General features: G+C 35.3%; 1 protein-coding gene across 1 annotated transcript in view; it reads left to right on the top strand.

Annotated features, from left to right (window-relative positions):
* Positions 1-27,490, top strand: part of LRRC7 (leucine rich repeat containing 7) — a 363,919-nt gene that overhangs the window by 203,010 nt on the left and 133,419 nt on the right. The window contains exons 8-9 of the mRNA XM_049775680.1: positions 3,255-3,399; positions 8,461-8,533. Coding sequence (XP_049631637.1) covers positions 3,255-3,399; positions 8,461-8,533 — 218 coding nt within the window. The remainder of the gene's footprint in view (positions 1-3,254; positions 3,400-8,460; positions 8,534-27,490) is intronic.

The following is a 27,490-nucleotide window of genomic DNA, read 5'->3' as shown; positions in this document are numbered from 1 at the left end:
TATAAGATTTTGTGGTCTTGTTGTCTCTTAACAATGAGGTTGAAGTTAACTCCACCCCTTATCAAAATGGAGTCACTTTGTGATTTGTACTAGATTCTTTCATGTGTCTTCCTCTAGCAGGAAGTATTTATTCTAGACCTCTCTTTGGCTGCTCAAATGCTGGTAGTTGCTCTTCATCCTCTTCAGGAATTTCCTCAAATTCAAAGAATCTCCTCATTCAAGCTGAGACTCCTATTTCAGGGACCTATCAGTTCAGGGGGGTTAAGGCTTAGACCCTTCCCTCCCCAAACACACACATATACATACACACATACATGTTTTGGGCAACTGTGGAAAATCTCAAGGTCAGTCTTCCTGAAGAATCAACTGAGGTGTGGCTCAAGATTTCAATACAGCTTATTACTGCCTCTTTCATTCTATTAATGTTGATCCAAAGTAAACTTTTTTAACTTTATTTTATGTTCTTAATAAATAATTCCCTTAATTGAATAATTATGAGATACACAATTACAAAATTGTTCATGATTGAGTTTTAGTCACCCAATGCCCAACACCCTTCACCAGTGTACATTTCCCACCACCAAGGTTCCCAGTTTTCCTTCTCTACTCTGACTGCTCTCTCCCCTTCCTGTCTCTGTGACAGACATTTTTCTTCTTTAAATCATTTAGATACTGAAGTTTGCAATATTGTGATTAAAGGAGTATTATCCATATTATTTATCTCCTTTCAGCACCCAGTTCTTGTCTAGAGTGATGATTTCCAACTTTCATTTTCAGTGATGGTCCCGTCTCTGTCCTAACTGCACTCCACCACTCTTTGTGGCAAGTTTCCGACCATGGACTAGCCCTGCATCCAATGCACTCCACAAGTGACTTGACTTTACCTCTATGGTCTGCTGCATGTTCAGTGCAAGTCCTGATTCAGTAGGTTTAGAATGGGTCTGTGATGCTGAGTTTTAATCCAGCTTCCAGGTGGCACCCGGTGATACTGGTCTACACAGCAGATGTACAGAGTAAATATGTCAAGTATTGAATCCAATGCAACCAAATATTAAACACAATGCCAGGTGTGTGCATTTGTGTAGTCACTTATTTTCTTGTCAATATATAATCTATCAAATAAATATAGTAAGCTGCACACAGAGAGTTGAGTCACCAAATCTAATTATAACGATACATAAAACATAGAAATTATATACAAAATATAACATATCACCAAATATGATATAGTAAGCTTCATACAGAGAGATGGATTACCAAAGATATGTGTGGGTGCATGGGACATTTCTCTGCAAGGTGTGTCCTAAAGAAAAGAAAATGAAGTCATAGCAATAGTAAGTGAGTTAAGAGTTTGCCTTGCATGCAACTGACCCAGGTTTGATTATCAACATTCCATATGACATATGCCACCAGGATTCACCCCCTCAACATAGAGAAAAGAGTAAGCCCTGAGCATTACCAGATGTTACCAAATAAATCAAAAACAATATAAAAGAAACAGAAGCTTCATCTCTACTCTCCTTCCCATGATCCACGTCCCAGCTAAGCAATTTACACACAGTCCATTCTTCCCCAAGTTCCACTCTTCCCCCACTTGATTCTTTCCCTGTCCTCAGAAATCAGGTAGCTACCCAGATCCCTCTGGGAAAATCTCGGACTTCCCCACCCCTCCCCAAGCACAACTCTTCCAAAGCACAACTGTGATCCTTTCCATTCCATTATCCAAGTCTAAAATAACTTTCATCCGGAAGACAGAGGAGGTTCATCTTCACATATAAACCTACAACAGCTCCGTCCTAGAGTCCTGACTTCATTACTGTGTTCAGTAGCTTTGAAGTTCCTCTTCAGACATTTCCTGCCTTTCACACTTTTCTGTGAATGCACGTGCTGTTCTTTCCTCCAGGAACAAGGACAAGACAGGTTCAGGCTCTTCCTTTTCTGACAAGTGCCTTTCTGGCAGTTTGCAATCGTGTGCTTGTGCTGGGTTCACACCCTGCTGTTTTCTTGCCCACTTCAGAAAGTCTGATACCAGCTGGTCTGTTTGACACTTTGCTTCACTCTGTGAGCCCCCTTAAAGATACAGACTGTGTAGTCACAGGTCTCTCCCCACAATGACCTGGGACATTGTTGACTCTCCAAAAGGACTGTTGCATAAACAGGTTATTGATACTGCTCACTCAATAGGACAAAGTTCCAATCACAATTTAAAATCTCTCATGCATTTGAAATGGTAAGACTCAGGACAGCACCGATACATGTTTCAGTGGCTCTTTGTTTAATTCAATGACAATTTAGAGATTATCATTGTTTTTCTTTAAAGTATTATATACAATCCATGTGTCATAAAATTTGGCCACTTAATGTTCACAATTGAGGTATTTTCAAAATACTAGCATAATTTTATAAATACCACCACAATAGAACTTTAGAACAATTTCCTTAGCCCTAAAAAAACCCTGAGGCTTTGGTAGTGACTTACCTCTTAGGACTTCATGACAATTTACTTCCTGTCTTACAGATTTACTTCTTCTGCACATTCCACATAATCAATATAATTAATACTTAATTCATACTTTATTGATTAATTTTTAGATTAAGTTTAATTCAATTTAAATATTTTAATTTAAATCAATAAAATATAATTGACATAACAATTCCATATAATCAAAATCACAAAATAAAATTTTACATAATCAAAATTTTATATAATTTAAATAACTTGTGATGATGTCCCTTTCACTTCTTGGTTTTAATATTTGTTAAAATGTGTTAAAAAATAACACTAAGCTATACTTGTTTTTAATATTTGCCACTTTGTTACCATATATCATTATCTTGTTTCTTTTTACTGTCAAATAAATTTCTAATGGAAGGATATCACAATTTTCATTTGTCTTTTCATCAATTAATGTTCATTTGTGCTGTTCCCTCCCTTTTGATTCTTCCTGATATTGCTGCTTTAAACGTTTTTGTAGACTTGAGTATGGCTATATTTCATTCTTCATACATATGTAGAGAATGCTGGATGATGTAACAATTCTATGTTAAATGTTTTAAAAAAACTGACAAACATTTTTTCTCGAGTAACTATAAAGGCATTACCAGCAGCAATGTACTCGGTTATCATAACTTTACATACCCAATTGTGATGACTGTTATGGCTCTTAAAATGTATGGTGGTGTGGGTTTTTCCAACTTGACAATATCTCATGAAAGTTTCTCATCTAACCCTGAGTTTATGCAATGTCATGAAGTCTATAGGAAAGTTAAAGATGCTGGTATACCTGGATATGTCAAAAAACAGGATAGAAACAGTGGACATGGACATTTCTGGATGTGAAGGCCTTGAAGATCTCTTGCTATCTTCCAATATGTTGCAACAGTTACCTGACTCTATAGGTGAGAACATAGGATTTTATTATAAATGTTTATATACTATTATGCCATTTTAATTTTTGGTATTATTGTTTTGCTAACATAAGAAACATCCTGTCGGCCTGATATAAAGGAATCAACAAGTTCAGTACACAAGATCACAAAAGAAAATTTACAATTTACTTAAAATAAAATGGCAGCCATAATTGTCAGCTCAAAAGACACTTCTATAAAAATGATCCTACTAAATTGATATGTTAATTTTGCTCAGATATCCTTAGTTGTAAAATGTTAATAGAAGGAGCAGATCTGAGTTCAAAGTATTTAGTAACCAGATACAACTGTTTTATGACCTAGACTTATTCTAATCTATCCATTGACTAGCATAAAAATGTATAATAAATACAATTTAAGTTCTGTTATTTTAAAAATACACTTCACATGTTAAGAATAATGAGAACTGTTAACTTATTGAATAGTACATATTAAGCATTCAGTCTACTATATCATCATTATGTAAATAAAATAATGAGAAAATATTACTAAAATAATGCTAAAAAATCCAAACAAAGTTCCAAGTAAAAATTAATAGAAATATACTGCTGCCATTTTTAAAAGATCCAGCTAGTAGAATAATAACAAAACCACTTTATTCTTTAGTAAATACATATGCATACAGTTTTGTATTAAATATGTTACAGTCTCTAAAATATTTTGATTTTTATAAAAGTTAAGTCACAGTTGAGGTAGCATCATTGAAGGAAAACTGAAAAATATTTCCTCAACTTCAATATTTATTGCTTTTATCTTCACCATTGTTTTGAACTAATTTTAACAAAACAGAGCTGGCTTTTCTTTCATCCTAGACTTGATAACTTTTTGATTTATATAATTGTATGTTTTATTACCATAATTATCCAAATTGCTCCATCCTAGGACTTAACAAAGAACTTTGTAGAACTCTCCAACATTTCCAAGCTTTTTTCCTGAAATTTCTGATTCAATAGGTTTATAATAGACTCTGTGATCTGCATTTTATTTAATTATGATAAAATTTGTAAGTATGATGAAACTTGTAATCAGATACATATATAAAAAAATATGTAATATAAATAAAAGTAAGGACTTATCATGGTCTAAAAAAGCACTTTTTGGTTGAAATGACAGAAGCCATCCAGTCAAGATAGATTCCTTCTCCTCACATACTCAATCATCACCACTCAACATCTTTTAATACTTAAGCAAAATTAAAACTACTAATATTATTATTGTCATTTCTGCAGTAGCAAGAACTATTCCTGATATATGGTGCTTCCTTAATATAAATTAAATAAAATAATTTCACCAAGATATAAAGAAAGAACGTTTGCCTGAACTTGAAATAGAATGAAAATCATGAAATGATGACACTAGGCTAGAGACATTCCAGACCACACAGGAATAGCACCATTTTCTATTCCTTCAACAAAACAGAAATTTAAGCTCACAGTGAATTGAGGACGGGCCCTCTTCTCAATAGGACACAGTAAAATACCTACAACTAATACATAGATATGAAGAGGAAAAAAAGAAACAGATATGCACTCAGTGTAAAGCCAGGGCAAGTTTCAAACTTGTTTGGACAAGATATAAAATGCCCACATAGGATGAGACATCATGTTGCTCATGTAAGTAAGACATGGTTCTGGATTCCAGAAACTTGGGATACATTGGCAATAACCAGAAAACTGCCAAACAAATAAGAATGAGATTTACATAGGTTAAGAAAAAGGAAAGCACACAGCCAGGAAATAGTTCAGAGAGAGCACAGAGATCATATGCTTTGCAGAGAGAAAACCCTTGATTTAATATCCACCAAATGAAAAATAATAAGAAAGTAAGGGAAGAAAAATTCTCCCTCACAAATGAGGTTACAGGTAAAAAAAATTCAGAGGAAAACAAGTATTATTGCAACAAACATAAACTCAAATGAATAAAAAAATGTCCCTCATTTTAAGTGGGAAGTCAATAATGTGACTGCGATTTAAGCATGCATAGATTCTCAAATAGAGGGGAGAGTAGAAAAAATAATTTATAAGCTGAATCAGAGCTATGACTAATAAAAGGTGGTTATAAAAAAGAAATGACTAAGAGTGATGAAAATGAAACTATGGAATAGAGAAACAAAAAGAACATACTTGTATGTTTACATTATTTTTCTAAAATAAAGTAGACTAAGAAATGATAGCTTTTATTCTTCTGGGATAAAGAAAGCATATTGTATATGTGGCTAGCATGAAATAGACTAGGACAGGCAAGTGGTAGATTTTTAACATCCTGAATGGTTCTGAAATTAAACAAGTAATTCTGTTATAGTACCTTATTCCCATTATCAAATACTTTGGAGCTTTGCAGAGAAAGGTGTCTTTATTTCTGACAGTCCAAGAAAGAACTTTGCTGGCACCAAGCTGATAGGTTGGGAGATAGTGAACCCGTGTGTTCAAATGAAAAATGTCCTTGTCTAGAGAGATAGTACAGAAAGCAGATTGCTTGCCTTAAACACATTAGACTCAGGTTCTATCCCCAGTACTTCTGATGTTCCTTTAAGCTACTAATAGTGATCCCTTAGCTCAGAACTAGGAGTAAGCCCTGAGCAAAGCCAAGTGTGATTCCGAAAACAAACATGAAAAAAAGAAATGTCCTCAAATGAAAATATCTTGTTTACAAAGTCACAGAATACGGTTTCATGGGTAAAAAAAAATAAACTTTAGTTCTCAGAGGAGTATCTAATACAATAGTAAAGATATGGTAACAGCCCAAATATCCAAGAATAGATATTAATGGGTAAATAAATTGTGATATATTTATCATTGAACATTACACAGCTGCAAGAAATGATTTGAAATCCTTCATTGTGGATGGAACTGGAGAGTATCATGTCACGTAAAATAACTCAGAAGGAGAATAAAAAATACAAGATGATCTTATTCCTCTGTGGAATATAAAGAGACAAAACAGGGACTGGAACAAGAATACAATGGGCAAGGCTCTGGCCTTGCACATAGCAGACATGCATTCAATACCTGGCATTTTAATATGGCCCTCCAGAACTGCCAGGAGTAGAGCCAGGAGTAACCCCTGAAATTTTCCAGCTGTCACCCAAGACCTAAGAGAGAGATACACCATATTAAACAATAACAAATCTTTGGCCTTGGATTACAAAACTTGAGAAACAATAAAAAAAGAGAGATGTAAGGAAGGGACACTGGTGGAAGGTCATGAGTATATCATGGTAGTGAGTTCAACAGCTTTGTACATAGATATCATAAACCTGAACACTATTGAAATAACCTGAAATATAATAGTAAAAAGATGTCAATAATGGGTCAATATACAAATAAAATAATTGGTAGTTTTTATCCTCTTTACACCTGGACATCCAGAGACTGAGTTTGAAAACTGCTGGTTTACATAAGCAAACATGGAAAGAAGGTAGATTCACTTGTTTCCTTCTACTTGAAATTTTCTGTCAGTGATCAAAGACAAGGGTTGAAATAAAAGATGTTTCATTATCTTTGTTGTGGCTGTCAACCTTCCCCTGCTCCACTGAGGGGCCAGGGCTACCAATCATTTGATCAAGGCTACCTAGTTATTAAAAAAATATATTTGAACTCAGCTCCCCTGTTATTGTTGTTTTCACACCGAATGAACAAAGAACTTTTTATGTCGCCAATATTAATATTTTTAAACACTTTTGAGAAGCTGAAGTGATTCCTCCCTATTGCTCAAGGGAGAATATAGAAGTGGGGGTTCAGATTTTGAGAACAAATTGCCCCAATATGAAGTACCCAATGCCTCCAGGTGCTCCTGTGTTCAGTTGTGTTTCCTGAGGTCATAAGCTGAAATTATTAAGATCCTCAGAGTGAAGCTACATAACGGTAATAAAATGTCTTGCCCTTAGACTAGATTGAGTGCTTCTGACAAATAAATAACTGAGCAAGACTTAAAGTGCTGCAGCAGCTTAATTCAGACTTTGTGCAATTTATTCTTTTTTTTCTATTTTAGGAATTCTCAAAATACTTGAGGTGGGTGGGCATGAGCTATTGTGATACTTCTGAGGACATATTCACCAACCAGCAGCTTTGCAAGGAAAGCCTGTGCTCTTGCATACATACAAAGTCAACAAAATGTTAACTAAGAAGGTTATATACTTTTCTCCAACTTGTCATTTCCAAAGACATTTGACCAGGACACTTATTATAGATATCAGAACAATTTTTCTGCAAAACTGGTAGCCAAACTATCAATTTTGCATTATTTCCAACATCAAATCATAAACCAACTTGAATGATTTTTATCCTTGAATATTGGCTAGTTAAGTCCTAGTTGATATATAAATTAAATCATGGACGGGTCAAGCAAATTGTTTTTTTAATTACTCGTGTCTCTTCTTTAACAAATTCTATGGATAGAGCAAGTGTAAGGATGAAAAAGGATGTAAGCATAAAACAGTGAAAAGGTTAAATCGTTTTCATTTCAATTCTTGACCAGTTCTACTCAGTTTATTAAAAATTGGAAGATCTTTTTGCTCCTTGTTGATCAAGCCAACCATATTTAATAACAAAGAGAGGATGGAACTATATGTCTTTTTCCGAGTCCATTATTTTGATTTTCATTTATTGATTCATATGTTTAATTCAGATTTTCTTTCAGTTTCTAACACAAGGAATGCTTATAATTAGTGCTTAGGACTTAACTATATTCGATCTCAGTTGCCTTGAAAATTATCCTCTGGTTCATTTGCTGCACAATAAAAAAAAGGGGGGAGGGAATATGATACTTTCCTGCCAACTCAGGTTTCTATGCAGCCTTCTGTTTTGTTTGTCAGCTCAGCTGTACTTGAACGCCCACTCAAGTAAGTAAATTTTTGGCAACTATAAGGCCAGAATTATACTACCCTAAAATATCAGTTTGAATGTTTATATTAGCTGGATGCAGCCAACTCACATTAAAGTATTTATCACAAATGATTCTTCTAATTCATTTAGATTGAATTTTCTGCCCTACAATTGCTTTTACCAATTAATAATTCTTCTTCTGTTTTAGGACTGTTGAAAAAACTAACCACTTTAAAAGTAGATGACAATCAACTTACAATGCTACCCAACACCATTGGAAAGTAAGTTCCATCTTTAAAATCAGAAACCGAAGAATACATTGTGAAAAAGAAATGTTTTCTGCTTCAAATATTTTATACTAAAAACAGTGGATCGTAGATAGACTGGCTAGCTGGATATTTTCATTCAACTGGATTATCAATGACCCTATGCTTCAACTATTGTAGCCTACTCTATATATTACTATACACATATATTTATTTTATATAAAATTGCATTGAAACTCAACTCTATAATATTGCCTAAGATACTAAACAATGACTCACAACTAAAGTAGCCCTTACCCCAGACCTTCAGTTAAACTATTGCCAGTAATTTTCCAAAGATTGTTAGTTTGGCTTTTTCACTTGGAATTAAATTCCTTATTCACTTGAAATTAAGCCAGTTTTTATAAGGCTCCACAGTCTATCTGTTACCACTATATTAGTAAATTTTATATTTAGATTAATGGACTTAAAACTTGAAGAAATAAAACTGTTTTAGGTAACATTTCTGAAAGCTCCTCAAATCCTTTTAAAATTTAAACCTATATCATTTATTTTGGAGCAATTGATCTCTAATTTTACATTGTTGTCAATATTTGGTTTATAATTTTAATAAGTATAAACAATGATTAACTGAAATGCTTTTGTCTACCAGTGTTGTGATAAATTAGTAAGCTGTCTTCATTCTAAAACTCTGGGTGGCTTCTGTGGTTTGGGTGACATACCCAGCAATTCTCAGGGGTTACTCCTTGATCTGAATTCAGGAATTGATCCTGGCAGTGCTCAGGGGGGCCATATGGGATGCTGAGACCGAAAGCAGATCCACCACCTCCAAGACAAGCACCCTCCCTATCTGTTGTGCTTTCCCTCAAGCCCTTCTCTGAGACTGCTTTAATGAGATGTTACCCCACATCTCAGTATAAAGAATTAGGTATATTTTATGTTTATAGATTTGGGTAGATTTGGGGCTGGAGGAAGGAAAATCTATTTTAATAGTCATTAGGTCAAATTAGTAGAATAAGAAACTACACATACTTAATATAATGAATTCCAAAGGATTTTTCATATCCTTTTTTACCTAATCCCACAGTGGCAAGTAAATAAGTTGATTGATAAGAGAGCAAAACTGAGAGTAGAATCAGGTTCCAAACACAACATCCGAAAGTCAGACTGTGGAGAAAATTAACCGCTAAACCCACTTTTAGTATTTTTTTTTCAAATAATCACACTCTTTATGGCAGCAGCAGAAACAGTTCTCACATATATAGTATATATGTGGAAGAATATATATACATAAGCTTGTAATATGTGATATAAGATATATAGATATATAGATATATCTTTGTTAGTTTGTGTGATTTTAGATTTTTTAATATATTTTTATTTAAGGAACATCATAGTTGGGTTACAGTCATAACCAGAACACCCCCCTTACCAGTGTAACATTTCCCCTCCCCCTTCCCATTCCCTGCCTATATTCGAGACAGGCATTCTACTACAGTTATTTGTTTTTAAGTTCAATAAGTTGTATTTTTTTTTCCTTAAAGGATAAGAGTAAAAAAATACAGTACAGGTGTAATAGTGGCAATCGCCAATGTTTGCATAGGTTCAGAAAAATGGGAGAACGGAAAAAAATCCTTGACCTGATTACAAAAAGGCCTCACCCCAGAAGTTTATTGGCATAAGACAGACTCTGGGTTCCAGGCATACCAGTCCATCCAACTCGAGTCATTCTCAAGGTCCTGGTGAAACTTTTTCACACTTCAGCTATTGTTGGTATCAGATTCTTATATTTAAAGACTCTGGATTCTTTGCATTTCTTTCATCGATGTCAGGCTGATGTGGAGCATTCTCTAGTTTCAGCATACCATTCAATGCAGAGCGATCTGCCCTGCATGCAGACTGTTGCTGAGTCGTCTGGGTGGTGGGAGCACTCTTTGGAGTAAGTCAATGCCAAAGCAGTGGTAGGTCTTCCCTGGTAGAGGCTTGGATCCTGGTAGTGTTATAGACAATTGTGGTTGTTTCCATTGATGGTATCCATTGTTCAGGTGTGTGTGGGTGATGCCCATTCTTCTGAGGCCTAAGCCAAATCATTATGCCAATGTTCAGGGTAAAGGCCTAATTACATTACCAAATTTGTGTTCCCATCTCTATTAGATAAGAATTTGTTTGCATATGTATTATTTTCCCATTTTAATGTGCCTATGCAAAAGAGAAGCAATGCCACAAGATATTGTTGGTGCATCTGGGGGCCGACGAATAAAGTCCAACATTCCCCGTAACTTGGTTCAAACATGAAATCTATACAGAGATACTCTTCTACCAGTATTGCTTATAAAAGAGATCTCAAAGGGGGAAAATCAAACAATCAACTAACAAATCTAGTGGGCAAAATTGTCACTATATGAGGATGTTCGAAAAAGAGTTATAGATGTTAAGGGAATACATCTGAGATATACAAAGGAGATACATGTGTCCCATTTATGTTTTAGAAATAGTCAAGAGGGAGGGGGGTGTTTCCGAGACACCACTTTGGTCTGTGATTTGGACAAGCGAAGAGCACATGGAGCCATGTCCTCCCCTTGTTGCCTACTGAAGCTTCCGACTCCCCAAGAGGTGTTTGCTTCTAATTGCTGGAAGTTGAAAGTTCACCAGTCCCCTCCCAGCCCCTTGCAGGAGAAAGGAAGCCTGGGGTCTCTTTTAAATTGCACCTCACCGAAACCACTTGCTGGGACCCAGAGCAGGTGTCCAGAAATAACCCTGGGGATGGGGAGGAAGGAGAGAGAAGGCTGTGGAGGGCAGCCGACACTGCATCTTCACCTTATCTTGGCCAAAAAGCCTACAGCATGAAACCTTGCCGTGACGTGTTGCCTGCTGAAGCTTCAGACTCCACCCAAAAAATTACTGTGAAAGATATGTAATCCACCTTGGCCAAAACAAAAATCATTAGTACAGAAAAATGGTTAAATGTGGGGTAACAAGAGATGGAGTGAGGGAGTAAAGGAATAAAAAGAGCTCCTGGACGGCATTCAGATAATGACAAGCAGATGAAACACAATGATATCCATATATTTGTCACAATGCACAGGTTTAATAAGGAAACTTCCCTGGTAAGTCCTAATGCCAGAACCTATTGTGCTGCTATTCCCACCTTGCTGGCTTGCCCAGCCATGTGGCCAGGAAAAGCCCTGGAGTACCGGAGGAAGGAGGTAGAGAGGTGCTGGGGTGACCCATGTCCCGCACCCCTTCATAGGCCTGGTTAAAGAGGCCTTTGGCATGGCGGAGGGCTGCCAAATGCCATGCTGGAAGAACCTCCCGGCTCCCAGGAAGAAAGGAGATCCTTCCCGCGATAAAAGGCCTGAAGGTCAGAGCCCCCACCCCCAAACCCTCCTTTGGAGCCGGGAGGGAAATGGGGAAAGCCTAGGAAAACCAATAAACTCCTCCAAGGGACCCACCTCGATGGCGTGCCCAGCCATGTGTCCAGGAAAAGCCCTGGAGTACCGGAGGAAGGAGGTAGAGGGGTACTGGGGTGATACTTTTAGTATTTTAATGTCTGTAAAATTCAGTAGTCTTCTCTTTATAGTGACTTCCATTTTCTAAAATAATTATGGTTTGGAGGGTTACAAAAGCAAATAACTTTATTATTAACAGTGAATGTATCTTTAATATTTTTATGTCAATGTTGTAAAGTTTTGTGGGATGGGAGGGAGGCTGGGGAATTCCCTAGCAGGGCTCAGGATACTCAGGAGTCACTCCCAGCAATATTCATTGAATCAGGGTTGAAAATTCCATGTAAGTACAGATCTGAGCCCCTCAGAATGTTACTTTGGCAAAGAATCTGCCCACTTAATTACAGTGTTAGACTCTAGTCTTTCCTTTTTCTGATCCATACTCAGGGAAACTGAACTCAATCTTATTTAACCCCACTAAGGTTATGCTTAATATTTGGCTACTTATGTTCACAATTCTCATATAAGCTTATTGAAACTCTTTGCCTTCACTCTAGGAGGACAAGTTGAAAATAAGCAAAGGACTCAACAGAGAGAGACAAAATTAGTCTAAGATAAATTTAAATTTGAAAATTGTAGGGCCAGATACATAGTATAGCAAGTAAGGCACTTGTCTTGTACACAGTCAACCTGGCATCTTATCTGGTCCTCCAAGCTTTTCAGGAATAATTCCTGAGCACTGCCAGTTGTGACTCAAAAATGAAAAAAAAATAGCAGAAATATATAAATTGATTTGGAAGCTGGTTATTTGATTTTTTTTTACCATTTCAGGTTTTTTTTAATGGTAAACAACTTGCTTTTACTATTCATTTTTTAAGCAGAGCTCCTAACACCTCTTAAGCAATAGAAGTATAGTGGAAATCTCTATGACTTTGTGACTTCTTTCCTTCATTATTTTAAATTTATTTGGTTTGGGGGGGAAGGGGTGACAACCAATAGAGCTCAGGGCTTATTCCTGGCTCTGCACTCAGAGATCACTCCTGGCAGGACTCAGAAATATATATAGGGTATTAGGGATCAAACCCAGGTCAGCCTTCTGTAAAGCAAGTGCCCTTCCCACAGTGCTATCTCTTGGGCCCCTCTAGTTTCTGCTCAGTTTTTATGTGAACCTAATTTTGTTATTAAAATATTTTAGGGGCTAGAGAGAAAGTACAAGGGGAGTAAGATGTTTTGTTTACATGCATATGATCTCAGATCAAACCATAGCACTACTTATGGTCAGTCCCTGAGCACTTCCAGGTCTTACTTATCCTGCATAAAGAGCCAGGAGTAAGCTCTCAGCACATCTGGGAGTGGCCTAAAAATAAAAATTAAAAAAAAAAGATAAAAATACATTAATAGCTCTACTTTTTCAAAAAGAATAACTGACAGGCTATGGTTATTAAGATGGGTTTCTGGAAGGCATTTTGTTGGGGAAAAAACAATGGGCTTGTAGTTTCAATGAAAACAACTGACATCATTTGTTACTGACAATAAAATTTGAGTTAACAAGCAAAAACTACAATTTGGAAAATTTATCTCTTCCACTGTGAGCTTGACAGCTTCCCAATACTTAAAGGCATTTTTTCTGGTAAGACTGCTGTGATATTAATGAATGTGATTTGTATCAACCGTGTTATGAAATGTGTCCACATTTAGAAAATTTGTATAACTCAGTGAGATATTTTCCAAATGACCAATGAATGAGTTATAAAATCAAACATGGAGAAAGACAAGTTGATTTTGAGGTATAAGTATCAAAATTGAGAAAATACATTGGTATTGTTTCAATTTCTATATTCAGTTACTTCCCCTAAGAAATTACCACTTAATGATTTTTGTTGTAATACCAATGAATAAGTTACCCAAAATTACTGTTAAAAGTACTCCTTTATTTTTCAACTACTTGTCTATGTGAAACTATATGTTTCAAATAAAATATTATATCACAACATATTGAAGACATAAGTAAAGATGAGAATACAGGTACGTCAATCAAGATAATTTCAAAAATAAAAACATAACTCTTCTCAGAGTTGTGAAAGTCTGGATTTTAGAAGAGTCTTATCTTTTTAAAGTCTGGTTATTTTTGTATAAAATGTTACTTGAGCATAGCATGAGTTTTCATTATTAAGAATAAATGATTTTTAATTTTTCTTTAATTTATGATATGGTCAAGTCCAGCAAATATCATTTATATAAATTAAAGTTCTTTAATATATCAGTGGGATTTTTTAAATTTTTATTTGAGGCACTATAATTTATAGTATTGTCAATGACAGAGTTTCATACATAAAATATTCCAGCACCAAATCTTCATGATAATGTCTGTTTCACTCCACCATAGTCCCCCACATCAGCCCTTATCGATGAATCTTATATTTATAATAATTTATTTATTTAAGCACCATGGTTACAAAAATGTTTGCAAATGGATTTCAGTCATCAAATTTACACCACTTTTCACCAGTGTAACTTCTCTGCCACCAATAGTTCTCATTTCCTTTCCCCCCACTATCTGTCTTCAGGATAGACATTCTTTCTCTCTCTCTCTCTCTCTCTCTCTCTCTCTCTCTCTCTCTCTCTCACTAGCATTTTCTAACTATCATTGTCTCTCACACTATCACTAGCAGAAGTTGTTAAGTTATTTCTCTAACTGAGCTCACCACTCTTTGTGGGAAGCTTCATCTCATGGGCTATCCTTTCTACCCTCATCTGTATTGTCTCTAGGTATTATTACCATACTGTCTTTATTTTTCTAAAATCCCACAGATAAGTGAGACTCTTCTGTGTTTAACTCTTTCCCTCTTACTCACTTCATTCAGCAAAATGGGTCTTCATATCCACCCATGTATAGGCAAATTTCATGACTTTATTTTTCCTAACAGCTGCATAGTATTCCTTTGTGTATATGTACCAAAATCTCTTTAGACACTCATCTGTGGTCAGGCATCTGGGTTGTTTCCAGATTGTGGCTATTGTAAAAATATATTGTGAATATAGGAGTGCAGAGGGCATATTTGTATTGTGTTTTTGTGTTCCTAGGGTATATGCCTAGGAGTGGTATTGCTAGATCAGATGGGAGCTTAATTTCTAGTTTTTTGAGGAATCTCCATATTGTTTTCCAGAAAGGTTGGACTAGAGGGCATTCCCACCAGCAGTGAATGGAAGTTCCTTTCTGACCATATCCATGCCAACACTGGTTGTTCTTGTTCTCTGTGATGTGTGCCAGTCTCTGTGGTGTGAGATGTTATCTCACTGTTGTTTTGATTTTCATCTCCCTGATGTGGAGCATTTTTTCATGTGCCTTTAAGCCATATATATATCTCTTCTTTAAGTAGTGTCTGTTTATTTCTTCTCCTTATTTTTTAATGGGGTTAACTGTTTTCTTCTTAAGTTCTGTAAGTACCTTGTTTACCTTAGCCCCTTATCTGATGGTATTGGGTGAATAGTTTTTCCCATTCTATCTTACAACTGAATCTTTGGTATGACAGCTCTTGTGTTGTCTTTGGTCATTTTTATTCCTCTCATACTCCACATATGAGAGAGATCATCAATTTGTCTCTCTCCTTCTGTCTAACTCCACTCAGCACAACACATCTTACATAATATCAAGTCATAGAAGTTCAACTTTACTTATAGCCAAGTAGTATTTCAGTATTCCATGGTGTATAGATACATCATAGTTTCTCTGTCTAGTCATCTGATGTTCAACAACTGGATGGTTTCCATATTTTTTGTGAACATAGCTGCAATGACCATAAACCAAATGTCTTTCAGAACAGAGTTTTGGGACCATGTGGGTAGATACCAAGAAATATAATTTATGGGTCATATGAAGGCTCAATTTTTACTTTTTTGAAAAATTTTCATATTGTTTCCAAAGAAGTTGAACATTTTCATCAGCAGCAGATGAAGGTTCCTCATTTACGATATCTGTGCCAAAACTGGCTGTTTTATTATTTATGTGTACCAGTCTGTTTTACTTTTAATTTACCTGATGATCTGTGATGAATAGCATTTTTAGTATATCTATTGTCTATATATGTATATATGCTTTACTGAATAATTGTCTATTTCTTTTTTCTCCATTTTTAATCGGAATATTTGGCTTTTAAATTGATTAAGTGCTATAGATGACTATATTTATATATATATATCTTATATATTGACCCTTGTTAGATGAGTAGTGAAAAAATATTTTCTCTCGAAAAAAATTTAAAAAAATATTTTCTCTCAGTGTATATTATCTGTTTATTTTGACCAGCATTGAAATGCAAAGCCTTCTTACTTTGATGTAATCCCTTTCTTCTATGTGCTTGGTCACTTGCATTGAGTCATTGAAGAGGACACTGGATTCAATGTCATAAAGGATTTTGCCTTTGTAATCTTCAATATAATTAATGGATTCAGGTCTAATATTGAGGCATTTAATTTATTTTAAGTGACTTTGTGCATGGTATGAGATAGGGACCTGAATTCATTTTATTACATGTGATTGATCAATTTTCCCAACACTATTTGTTGATGGGACTTTCCTCGCTTCATTTTATACTCTGCTCCTTTGTCAAAGATTAGCTGTCCCTATAACTGAGGATCTGTTGTTTATATGCCCTGAGCTCTCAATTCTATTCCATTTATCTGAGTCTGCTTGATTCCAGTATCACTATATTTATTACTATAGGTTTATAGAATTGTTTAATGTTGAAGAAAGAAAAACCTCCCAATAATTTTTTCCCAGGCTTGTGTTGGCTATTCAGGGAGATTTATTACTCCATATAAATTTTAACATCGTTTTGTCTATGTACCTAAAAATTGTCATGACTATTTTTATAGGAACTACATTGGGTTTGTATAGTGCTTTGGGCATAATTGTCATTTTGACAATATTAATCCATCCAATTCATGAACAAGTGATTTTTTTCTACTTCCTTGTCTTTACTTCTTTTAGTAGTGCTTTATAAGTTTCTTGTATAAGCCTTTTTGACCTCTTTTGTCAAACTGATTCTTGTGTATTTTTATTTTTTAAGCAAAATTTTGAATGTTCTTATCTTCTTGTATGTGTTTGTTTGCACATAAAAATGTCATGAATTTCTGCTTATGAATTTTGTACCCCTCTGCTTTACAAGTTAATTTTTTCTAGGAATTTTGTTTTGTTTTGTTTTGTTTTGGGGTCAAACTTAGCAGCATTCAGGGGTTACTCCTGGTTTTGTGCTCAAAGTCACTTCTGGCAGGCTCAGGGGAATATATGGGATGCTAGGATTCGAACCAGGGTCCATCCTGTGTTGACCATGTGCAAGGCAAATACCTTACCGCTGTGCTATCACTCCAGTTCCCTTTTCTAGAAATGTTTGTAGCATCTTTAGAGGATTCCAAGTACAGAATCATGTCATCTGTAAAAAAGTGATCATTTTATTTTTAATATAAATCTCCATAATTGATCTTTCTTGCCTAATTGCTTGCCACCAACTATACTATACTACAGTATAGTATAATATAGTATGTATTGTAGTACTATATATATATATATAAATAACTTCATGTATATACTATACTATAGTATGTGCCAATACTATAGTGAAAATATTAGTGTTGAGAATAGGCAACTTGTCTTGTGCCCAATCTTACAGTAAAGTATTTCAATTTTTCACCATTAACTATAAATTTAGCTGTGAGTTCATGGTATATGGCTTTGTATTGAGAAAATGTCTCTTATCCCCATTTTATAAAGATCTTTTCATCACTCATGAGTATTAGACCTTGTAGAATTCTTTTCCTTCATGTATTGTTAAATTCATGTTTTGTATCTTTTTTGTTGTATTACCATAAGCATTTATTGAATTGTAAGTATTAAACCATCCTTATATCCATGAGATAAATCCTGCTTAGTCGTGTTGTGTAATGTTTTTGATATATAGTATTAGATTCAGTTTTCAACTATTTTGTTCAAAATAATTTAACTACATCCATCAGTTTTCTTTTGACATTTACAAAAACTGAAAAAGAAAATTAGTAATGTCACTACTTCTGGTACCAAGGTGATGTTTGCCTCATAAAAACTATTTAGGAAGATTCCTATTTCTTCAACTTTCTAAAAGAGCATGAGGAGGATTGGAAGTAAATATTTAATAAACTCATCTAGGATTGAGCTTTGGTTTGGGAAGAGACTTTTGATTACCATTTTAATTTTCTTGGTATTAATCTGTTAATAATTAAACTGTTCCTTTATTTTTCCTTAAAAGGTTTTTTGTTTGTTTGTTTGTTTTGTTTTTTGGGGCCACACCCGTTTGATGCTCAGGGGTTACTCCTGGCTAAGGGCTCAGAAATCGCCCCTGGCATGGGGACCATATGGGACGCCAGAGGATCGAACCGCGGTCCTTCCTTGGCTAGCGCTTGCAAGGCAGACACCTTACCTCTAGCGCCACCTCTCTGGCCCCTTAAAAGGTTTTAAGTACAGAAATGTATCCAAGTCTTTTAGGTTTTTCAACTTCATGGCATAGTTTCAGAGTTATACCTGGTTATCCTTTGAATTTCTATGGAATCTAGTATAATGTTTTGCCTTTCACTTTTGATTTAATCTATTAAAGTATTTTCCCTTTGTGATTCTCGCTAATAGTTTGTTAATCTTTTTATTTTTTAAAAAGAATCAGAGTGTTGGTTTTTTAAGTTGATATTTTACGTTGTTTGAATTTATTTCTGCTCTGATTCATTATACCCTTCATACTTCTTGTATTCCCTTTTTCTAAAAACTTGAATTGAATCTAAGTTCTTTATTTGAGCTCTTTCTTGCATCCTGGTGAATGCTTGTGCTACTATAAATTTTCCTCTTCATGCCACTTTTGCTATCTCCCATATGTCTGGTAACTCATGCTTAATTCTCATTTGTTTCTTGAAATCTTTTTTATTTCTTCATTGATTTTTCTCTTTGGTTTGTCAATAGTAAGTTGTTTAATTTCCAAATATGTAAGGTTTTTTCTATTTCTATTGTGATTTCACTTTTAAAGCATTCTTGAGTTCAGTGAGGACAGTGGATATGATTTCTATCAGCTTGATTTTATATTAATACATTTTGTGATCCAGCATGTGTACTGGAGAACAGTATTTACTCACCATTTGGAGAATAAAGGACCTTATATATGTCTGTTAGACCTATCTCTCCATTTCTTCCTTTAAGTTTAGTGTTTTGCTGTGGAGTTTTTGCCTAGTTGATCTAACCATTGGTGATAGAGGTGTGCAAAAATAAAAACTCTGTAGCTATTGTACAGCAGGTAGGGCACTTGTCTTGTACATGGACAACCTGGATTACATGACCAGCATCCCATATGATCCCTGAGCACCACAGGAATAAGTCCCAGTGAGAGCCAGTAAGAACCCATAAGCATTGCTGAGGGTGGCTAAAAAAAAAAAATAATAAGCAAACAAAATTCTTACTACTATTGAATTGCTGTGAATATCTTTCTTAGGTCTATTAACAGTTGTTTTCATTATTTTGATGTTCCCTTCATTGGGCACATATGTGTTTTAGGATTGTAAGTTCTCTTAATCATTAAAAAATTAGCATTTTTATTTCTTATAATCTATTTTAATTTGAAGTTTTTGCTGTTTGACATAGTATAGATTCTTTGACTTTTTTAAGGATATTTTTTGTCAGATTGTTCCTTGGGGCCAGAGAGATAGTAGAGAATACAGAGCTATACTACATGTGGCATACCAGGATTGACCCCCAGCACCCCATAAGTTGTTAGCATCACCAGAAATTATTTCTATGTGCCGAGACAGGAGTAAGCCTTGAGCACTACCCAGTATGGACCATAAATTATATAGAAATAGATAGATGGATAATTAGATAAATAGATAGGATGATAGATAGATAGATAGATAGATAGATAGATAGATAGATAGATAGATAGATAGATGGATAGATAGATGATAGATAGATAGATAGATAGATAGATAGATAGATAGATAGATAGATAGATAGATAGATAGATAGATAGATAGATGCCTGTATATATAAATAGTTTTCCAGACTTTGACTTTGAGCATATGTTTAACATGACTATTCAGATGTTTCTTGCAGGCATAATAATTTTTTTCATCTGTGCTGCCATTCTAAATCACTTGACTTGTAAATTCAGGTCATTGATGTTAACTAAGATAACAAGATAAAATCTTTTTCACCTTTATTTGATAAAAATTATGCATGTTTATGAATGCTTTTTAAAAAGGTTCTTTATTACATTTTGAAAACCTGGTTTTAGGAGTATAAATTTCTTAAGCTATTTATTATCCATGAAGGTTTGTTCTTATTTCTTGAAATCTAATGTTTACCTCACTGGATAGAACACTTTTGGTGAGGTATTAATTTAATTGAATTTTCTTTATTTTGATTTTTGTTTTTTGTTTGTTTCTCTTACTATATCCTACCATTCTCTTCTGCATATAAAGTCTCATTTTTAAGTTAGGATGTTTTATTTGTAAATTCATTATTTAATCGTGCTACTTTATGGTCTTTTTCCTGTGTTGTGCCTTTGTCATTCTGATTATAATATTTTTCTATCTGGAGTTTTTTGATCTAGGATCCTTGACCTCTTTCATGTAGGTGTATGTGTTTCTCAACTCTGGAATGTTCTTAGTTATAATTTCTTTGACTACTAGTTCTTCATTTACCTCACCTACTGTTCTTATGGGGAGTTCTATGATTCTTATATTGTTCCTTTTCAACTATTTCCCTAGTTTTCTGATGTGCTATTAATTTATTTTTAAACCTTAAGAAACTTTTTTAATGTAGAAATCATGACAATTTATGACCAATTTATGTGTGAAAACTGTATAAAGACATGCAAAAAATAAAACTGGATCCATTGTTTGCACCTTGCACAATAGTCAATTCAAGGAGGTTCAAAGACTTTATGATTAGACCATATTCCATAAAATACATTGAAAAAATAAGCAAAATATTTCCAGAAACCAAAACAAAGAAACAAACAAAACATAAAAATAATAATACTTCAAAGGTGTTTTCAATTATATGCTCCCATTGACAGACAACAGAAATGAAATAGGACAAACAGAAATAGAAACAGGACTACATTTTATTAAAGTTTTAAGAATAGAATATTTTTATGAATAGGCTAAAATAAATACACCCTAATTATTTCCAGACTTTTCCATATTCTGTTTTCTAAAGGTATTCTGTGTCTCATCATTGAGTCCACTGATTTCTTTTCTCCTACTTGCTCTTACTATGTTGCTGAGATCTTCCACTGATGTTTTTGTAATCCTGTTTACCATACCCTTGTCACTTCTGATTGTAGTTTTATCATTGCCTCTCATAGTTTCTTATGCTATGTTGACTACCCATACTATCATTTCTTTGTACTCATTCAACATCCTCATCATGCTGTCTCTAAAATAGTTATCTGAAAGAAGCTAGAGCTCATAGCTACTTTCGAGTCCTATGAGCTGCTATTATCTTCACTCATTAAACTGAATGAGATTCTATGTTCCTTCCCCATTGTGTCTGCTATGCTCTGAGTGAATCTTTGTAATTTTTCCTCTCATGAGAAATTCCCCTCTGAGAAATTCAGCCAAATACTACTAATTTTTCCTTCCCATTGACTCTTTCCTGTTGATGATTTGCAATTTTGTGGCATGCTGTGAATTCCAGCACTAATTTTGAAGTCGTGTTGGCTCCACCTCTCATTCACCTACGATTTAAGATTCTACTGTTTCTTTTTTTTTTTTTTTTTTTTTCATTTTTGGTTTTTGGGTCACACTTGGCAGCACTCAGAGGTTACTCCTGGCTCCACGCTCAAAAATCGCTTCTGGCAGGCTCAGGGGAACCATCAGAAATAAAACCAGTATCTGTCTGGTGTTGGATGCATACAAGGCAAATGCCCTACCACTGTTCTATCTCTCCTACCCCAAGACTCTACTACTTCTTACTCCCATCACTTCCATATCAGGATTTTTCTAAATGACAAATGGGCTGTTTTAGGATGTGTGACTACTTTTACTAAGTTCCTTGGGAAAGTAAGAGTCCTCCCCCCCAAGTCTGTGGGTCATAGCAGTAGATATAAATGCATTCAGAATGAGGAACAGGGGTACAACAAGGGGTAGATGTAGTATGGATAAGTTCTGTCTCAATTGGCATGGTGACCTACTGGCAGTAGGGAAGGAATAGGCGAATTTTCTTTTTCTTTTCTTTTCAATGTATGTAATCACCATGAATTAAAAGATTACAAAATTAGTCATGATTCAGTTATCAGGGTACAATGTTTGAGCTCCATTCATTCACCAGTGTCTACTTTCTTCTATCAATGTCTCCAGTTTCCATCCCACCATCACCCCTATCCCCAAGCGAATATCTCTAGCAGGAACATTTTTTCCTTTTTTTTTTTCTTTTTAGGCATCATTACTTTTATGGTATCATAAAAGTTGCCTCCTTTAAAGATCCAGACAATTATTAAGAAAAATTGCCAATCTAGATGAGAACTGGGTTTTGAAAAGTGGGTAGATTTTCTGACCTGAGAAAAGATAGACAAGTCTGCCAACATAAATAGCCAATACAAAAGCATTATCTGGGACCCCAGATTTTATATTTGAGTTATTTTTTACAAGTCTTTCACAGTTGTATTTCAGACACTTAGTGAAAGTGTATTTGAGTAATTTTTAAGCACATAATAGAATCCCAAAATTTTAAAATTTTAAAGAATTTTCTACTATATCATGGTTTGAATAGTAAAATTATGACAACTCTATTCTAACTTACATAATCACATCAAGGAAGTGTCCTAAATACAAATATTTAATTGCATGTATGGGGAAACTATATATCAATTGAGAATCTGGGGGTTGGGACCACGAGGATTTTCAGGGCTTACATCTGCTTATGTGCTCAAAAAATATGTGGGAGGCATATGTGGTACTGGAATCAAACCAAGGTCAGCCTCATTCAGACAAATGTCTTAACATCTGTACTGTCTATCACCCAATATACTACTCTTTTAATGCAATAATATACTTAATAAATTGAGACAAAGGGAAATTTCAGGTATAGGAGATAGTTCAGTGGTCACATGAGTACTTAATACATTCTCTGTCCAGAGTAACTTCAATGTCCAGCACAAAGTGATTTCAATTCCCCTGAGTAAAATTGATGAAATTTTGGAGACCCCAAATATCACTGGAGTGACTCCAATATTCCTGGCACTGCAGCACTTAATCTATATCATCTCCCAGGGCAGCACTTAATTTATATCATCTCCCAGGGTACTTTCCCTGCATTGTCAGCCCTGGTGGGCCCCCCAGAATTCCTGGACATCACATCTCACAACCACCATTTCTACACCTCACTACATCACATATGTTGCTTGTGGTTCACCATTTTATTCCTACACTTCCCACACTGTTTGATAATCTGAGTCATAAAATCAAGGTCAGAAATCTTGTATCATTTAATATTGTCTATTCAATCATTCAATGTTTCTATTCCCTTGTTTTGTATCTGTTTTGTACCACAGATGAGTGAGATAATCTTTTATTTGTCCTTCATCCTATTATGCATGTTATGTAACATGATATTCTGTCATATTAAATGCAAGCTTTCCTCTCTTCTGATTGCTGCATTGTATTTGATTATGTATGCGGCAACCTCTTTATACATTGATTACAAACATTTTGTAGTTGGATTTCTGTCATTGATTTCCATGAGGATCCTTCATATTTTATTCTAAACTCCTTATCTGAGTGGTTAATCAGATGGTTGGTATTTTTTGGGTCATCAGAGCTATCATCTTCATTCTCTGTGCATGGTGTTTGCCTGCGAGCTTTCCCATTGTCACGCTTGTACTGTGATTTTTCTGCTTGTTATGGTGGGGTTCATTCATTAGAGTGCACAGCCGCAAAGCAGAGCCTAGGAGGTGATTTTGCTGGGCCCTTCTCGGTCCACTTAGGAGAGGTTCAAGACACAGAACAGTAGAGAAACACACACAGGCATCAAGCCCAGGGGCAGATTCCTTCCGCCTGACTTCACAGAAAGAGGATCCGCCTTTCTGCTGGATTTCAGTCATAAAAAGAACACCCATTCCCTTTGAACAAAAAAAGTAATACAAAAATGCCTTCTGCACACTTATATTAATTGCAGCGCTATTTACAATAGCCAGAATCTGAAGACAACCAAGATGCCCTTCAACAGAATAATGGCAAAAGAAACTGTGGTACATGTACAAATGGAATATTATGCAGCCATCAGAAGAGATCAAATCATGAAATTTTTCTGTACATGGATGTACATGGAATCTATTATGCTGAGTGAAATAAGTCAGAGGAAGAGAGATAGACACAGAACAGTCTCACTCAGCTATAGGTTTTAAGAAAAATAAAAGACATTATTGTAATAACTCATAGAGACAATAGAGATGAAAGCTGGAAGGACTGGTTCATATGAAGCTCACCACAAAGACTGGTGAGTGCAGTTAGAGAAATAACTACACTAACAACTATCATGACACTAGTAATGAGTGAGAGAAGTAGAATTTCTGTCTTGAATACAGATAGGGGGTGGGGGAAGATGTTGAAGAATTGACTTTAAAAATTATCCATTCAGTGTACTTTCAAGGGGCTAGAGCAATAGCACAGCAGTAGGGTGTTAGCCTTGCATGTGGCCAATGCAGGACAGACCTGGTTGGATCCCCAGTATCCCATATGGTCCCCCGAGCCAGGAGCAATTTATGAGCACAGAGATTGGAGTAACCTCTGAGCATCACCGGGTGTGGCCCAAAAACCTAAACCAACTACAACAACAAGCCTGTACTATAAAGGCAAGCGAAATAGTACAGAAGATTAGGCCTTTCCCCAGAAATAACTTCCTCTGTTTCCTAAGATTGGGTTGATTTATAAGAAACTAGAAGTGAACAAATTGGGAAGGAAAATTTAGGAGATGAGCTAATAAAAAGTATGCATTTATTCAAGCCCCCCCAAATTAAAACAACATAGACACAACACATACATGCTTTGCTAGATAAAACCTAAGCTTGTTTACACTAATATTCACCTTTTTCCATAATCTAGTCTAAATTGATATTTCTTTACATGGAGTCCCTTGAAAAGTAGTATAATGTTCTTCTGGACTACTGGTTAGAAATGTACATCTTAGGGGTCAGAGCTTAGCAGGTAGGGTGTTTTGCCTTGTATGCAGTTGACCCAGTTGATTCCCAGTATCCAATATGGTCCCAGATCCTCCCAGGAGAGATTTATGAGTGCAGAGCCAAGAGTAACCCTGAGCACTGCTGGGTGTAAGACAAAAAATAAAAATGTACATCACCAGAGAGTCAACCCCAGGTTGACTAATTCAAAACCTCAGCAAGGATGGAGTGATAGCACAGCAGTAGGGTGTTTACCTTGCATAAGGCTGACCTGGAATGGAACCAGGTTTGATACCCAGCATCCCATATGATCCTCTCAGCTTGCCAGGAGCTATTTCTGAGCACAGAGCCAGGAGTCACTTCTGAGCAATGCCAGATGTGGCCCCAAAATAAAAACAAACAAACAAAAAAACCTCAGCAATTTTGAAGTTCACGTGCCTTTCAGATTCTGAGACATACTACGTTTATAAGTTGAATTTATAGTGAATTATTTCAATTGTTTTCAGCTAACTATACTCAAACAATATACAAGTATGACTGTACAACCTGGATATTGTCTTCAAAAACAGAGCTTGTCATAATGGTTGGTTGCTGTGGTTCTGTCCCTTTTTTAGTAACATTGGAGCATGAAGGATGAGAATTTTCAGGAGTAAAATGGACATCCAAATATTCATGCCAATCATACCTCATGAGACTGTTCTGAAGGTTAAGTGTGTTAATAAATTAAAACTGCACAGGCAGACAGTGAATTTTTAATTGTCTCATAAAAATTTGTCTCATAAAGAACAAACTTATTGACTTAGATAATTAGAATTTCTATAATTTGGATTCAAGAAATATAAACATACTTGTTTATGTATATAAATATAAGCATTTAAACTTGATTTTAATGAATCAATTCTTCTCCTTTCTATCTACCCATAACACTGGTATTTCTTCCTCTAAATTTAAAGCTCTAATACACCTAGAATTAAAACAATTTCTAAAGAATTTCTAATTCTCTGGGGTTGGCAAGATAGCAAGAAGGTAGGGTATTTGCCTTGCATGCAGAAGGATGGTGGTTCGAATCCTAGCATCCCATATGATCCCCAGAGTCTGCCAGGAGCGATTTCTGAGCATAGAGCTGGGAGTAATCCCTGAGCACTGCAGGGTGTGACCAAAAAAAACTTACAAATAAAACAAAACAAACAAACAAAAAGAATTCCTAATTCTTTCAATTCTTTCAAAACAATCATTACTTGAGATTTTAACAGGGGTATTACAGAAAGTAAGTTGCTTTGGGAACTCAATATAACAATAAGAGAGCACTGTGAGCTTGTGATATTTTATGTTTCTTGTATAAATGTCTTATTTGTCCTCTGTGCCATTTAACTTTTCAATTATCTTGTCTTGTCTTGTCTTCCTAATAAGAATATGGCCTCTGTTAGGGCTCAGAATCCTATTAAAACACCACTCTCTCCTATATGTACCTGAATAGAGTGTATTTCCAATCTTGAGCTACACTTGAAATTTCATCTTAATTTCCTCCTACTTGTTTAATTGACCTCAAGAACGTCAAACTTCAATTTCCTTTTCCTTTTTTTTTTTTTTTTGTTTTGGTTTTTGAGCTACACCCAATGATGCTCAGGGGTTACTCCTGGTGCTCAGAAATTGCTCCTTGTTCGGAGAACCAAATGGGATGCCAGGGATCAAACCCAGGTCCATCCTGGGTCAGCTACATGCAAAGCAAATGCCCTATCACTGTGCTATCATTCAAGCCCCCAATTTCCTCATTTGTAAAATGGAAATAATCATAGGTCTCATACATGATTATGAGATAGTGTTAGCTTTCAATAATGTAGAATAGTTCAATCTGCAAAAAAAAAAAAATAAAAGACATTTATTGATAGGTAATTCCTGTGTTCTTCTGTGTGAATACTAGTCATAGTGTAGTTAATGGTGTTGCATCAAGGCCCCTGTGGGGGTTTCTATAGTAGGGAAGATTAACAGAAATACCTTTTCTCCTGGGATGAATCTTAAGAGAAACGATTTTTGTAATCTGCTCAAGAAGATGTCCAATTATGGAACTTTTGGTCAGGACATTGTGAAATCCAGGATTAAATAAGGCAGTTTATATTCTGAAGTCTCTCTTTATGGCTTATGGAAGCTACCAGCTGTATGCTCATGTAAAGTTTATACGTGACAGATGGTAGAAGGTGGAAATGCTCTCTCTCTCTAATGTCCCTTCTCAGATGGACTAATGCTGCTAATCCCATCAGAAGGGTTCTTTCCTCATGATCTCATCTATTGTTGAATCCCTAAAGCTCATCTTCAAATACCTTGACACTGGCGCTTATAGA

Source organism: Suncus etruscus, chromosome 6, assembly GCF_024139225.1.
Source record: "Suncus etruscus isolate mSunEtr1 chromosome 6, mSunEtr1.pri.cur, whole genome shotgun sequence".
NCBI lineage: Eukaryota > Metazoa > Chordata > Mammalia > Eulipotyphla > Soricidae > Suncus > Suncus etruscus.
This window is presented reverse-complemented; position numbering and strand designations above follow the sequence as displayed.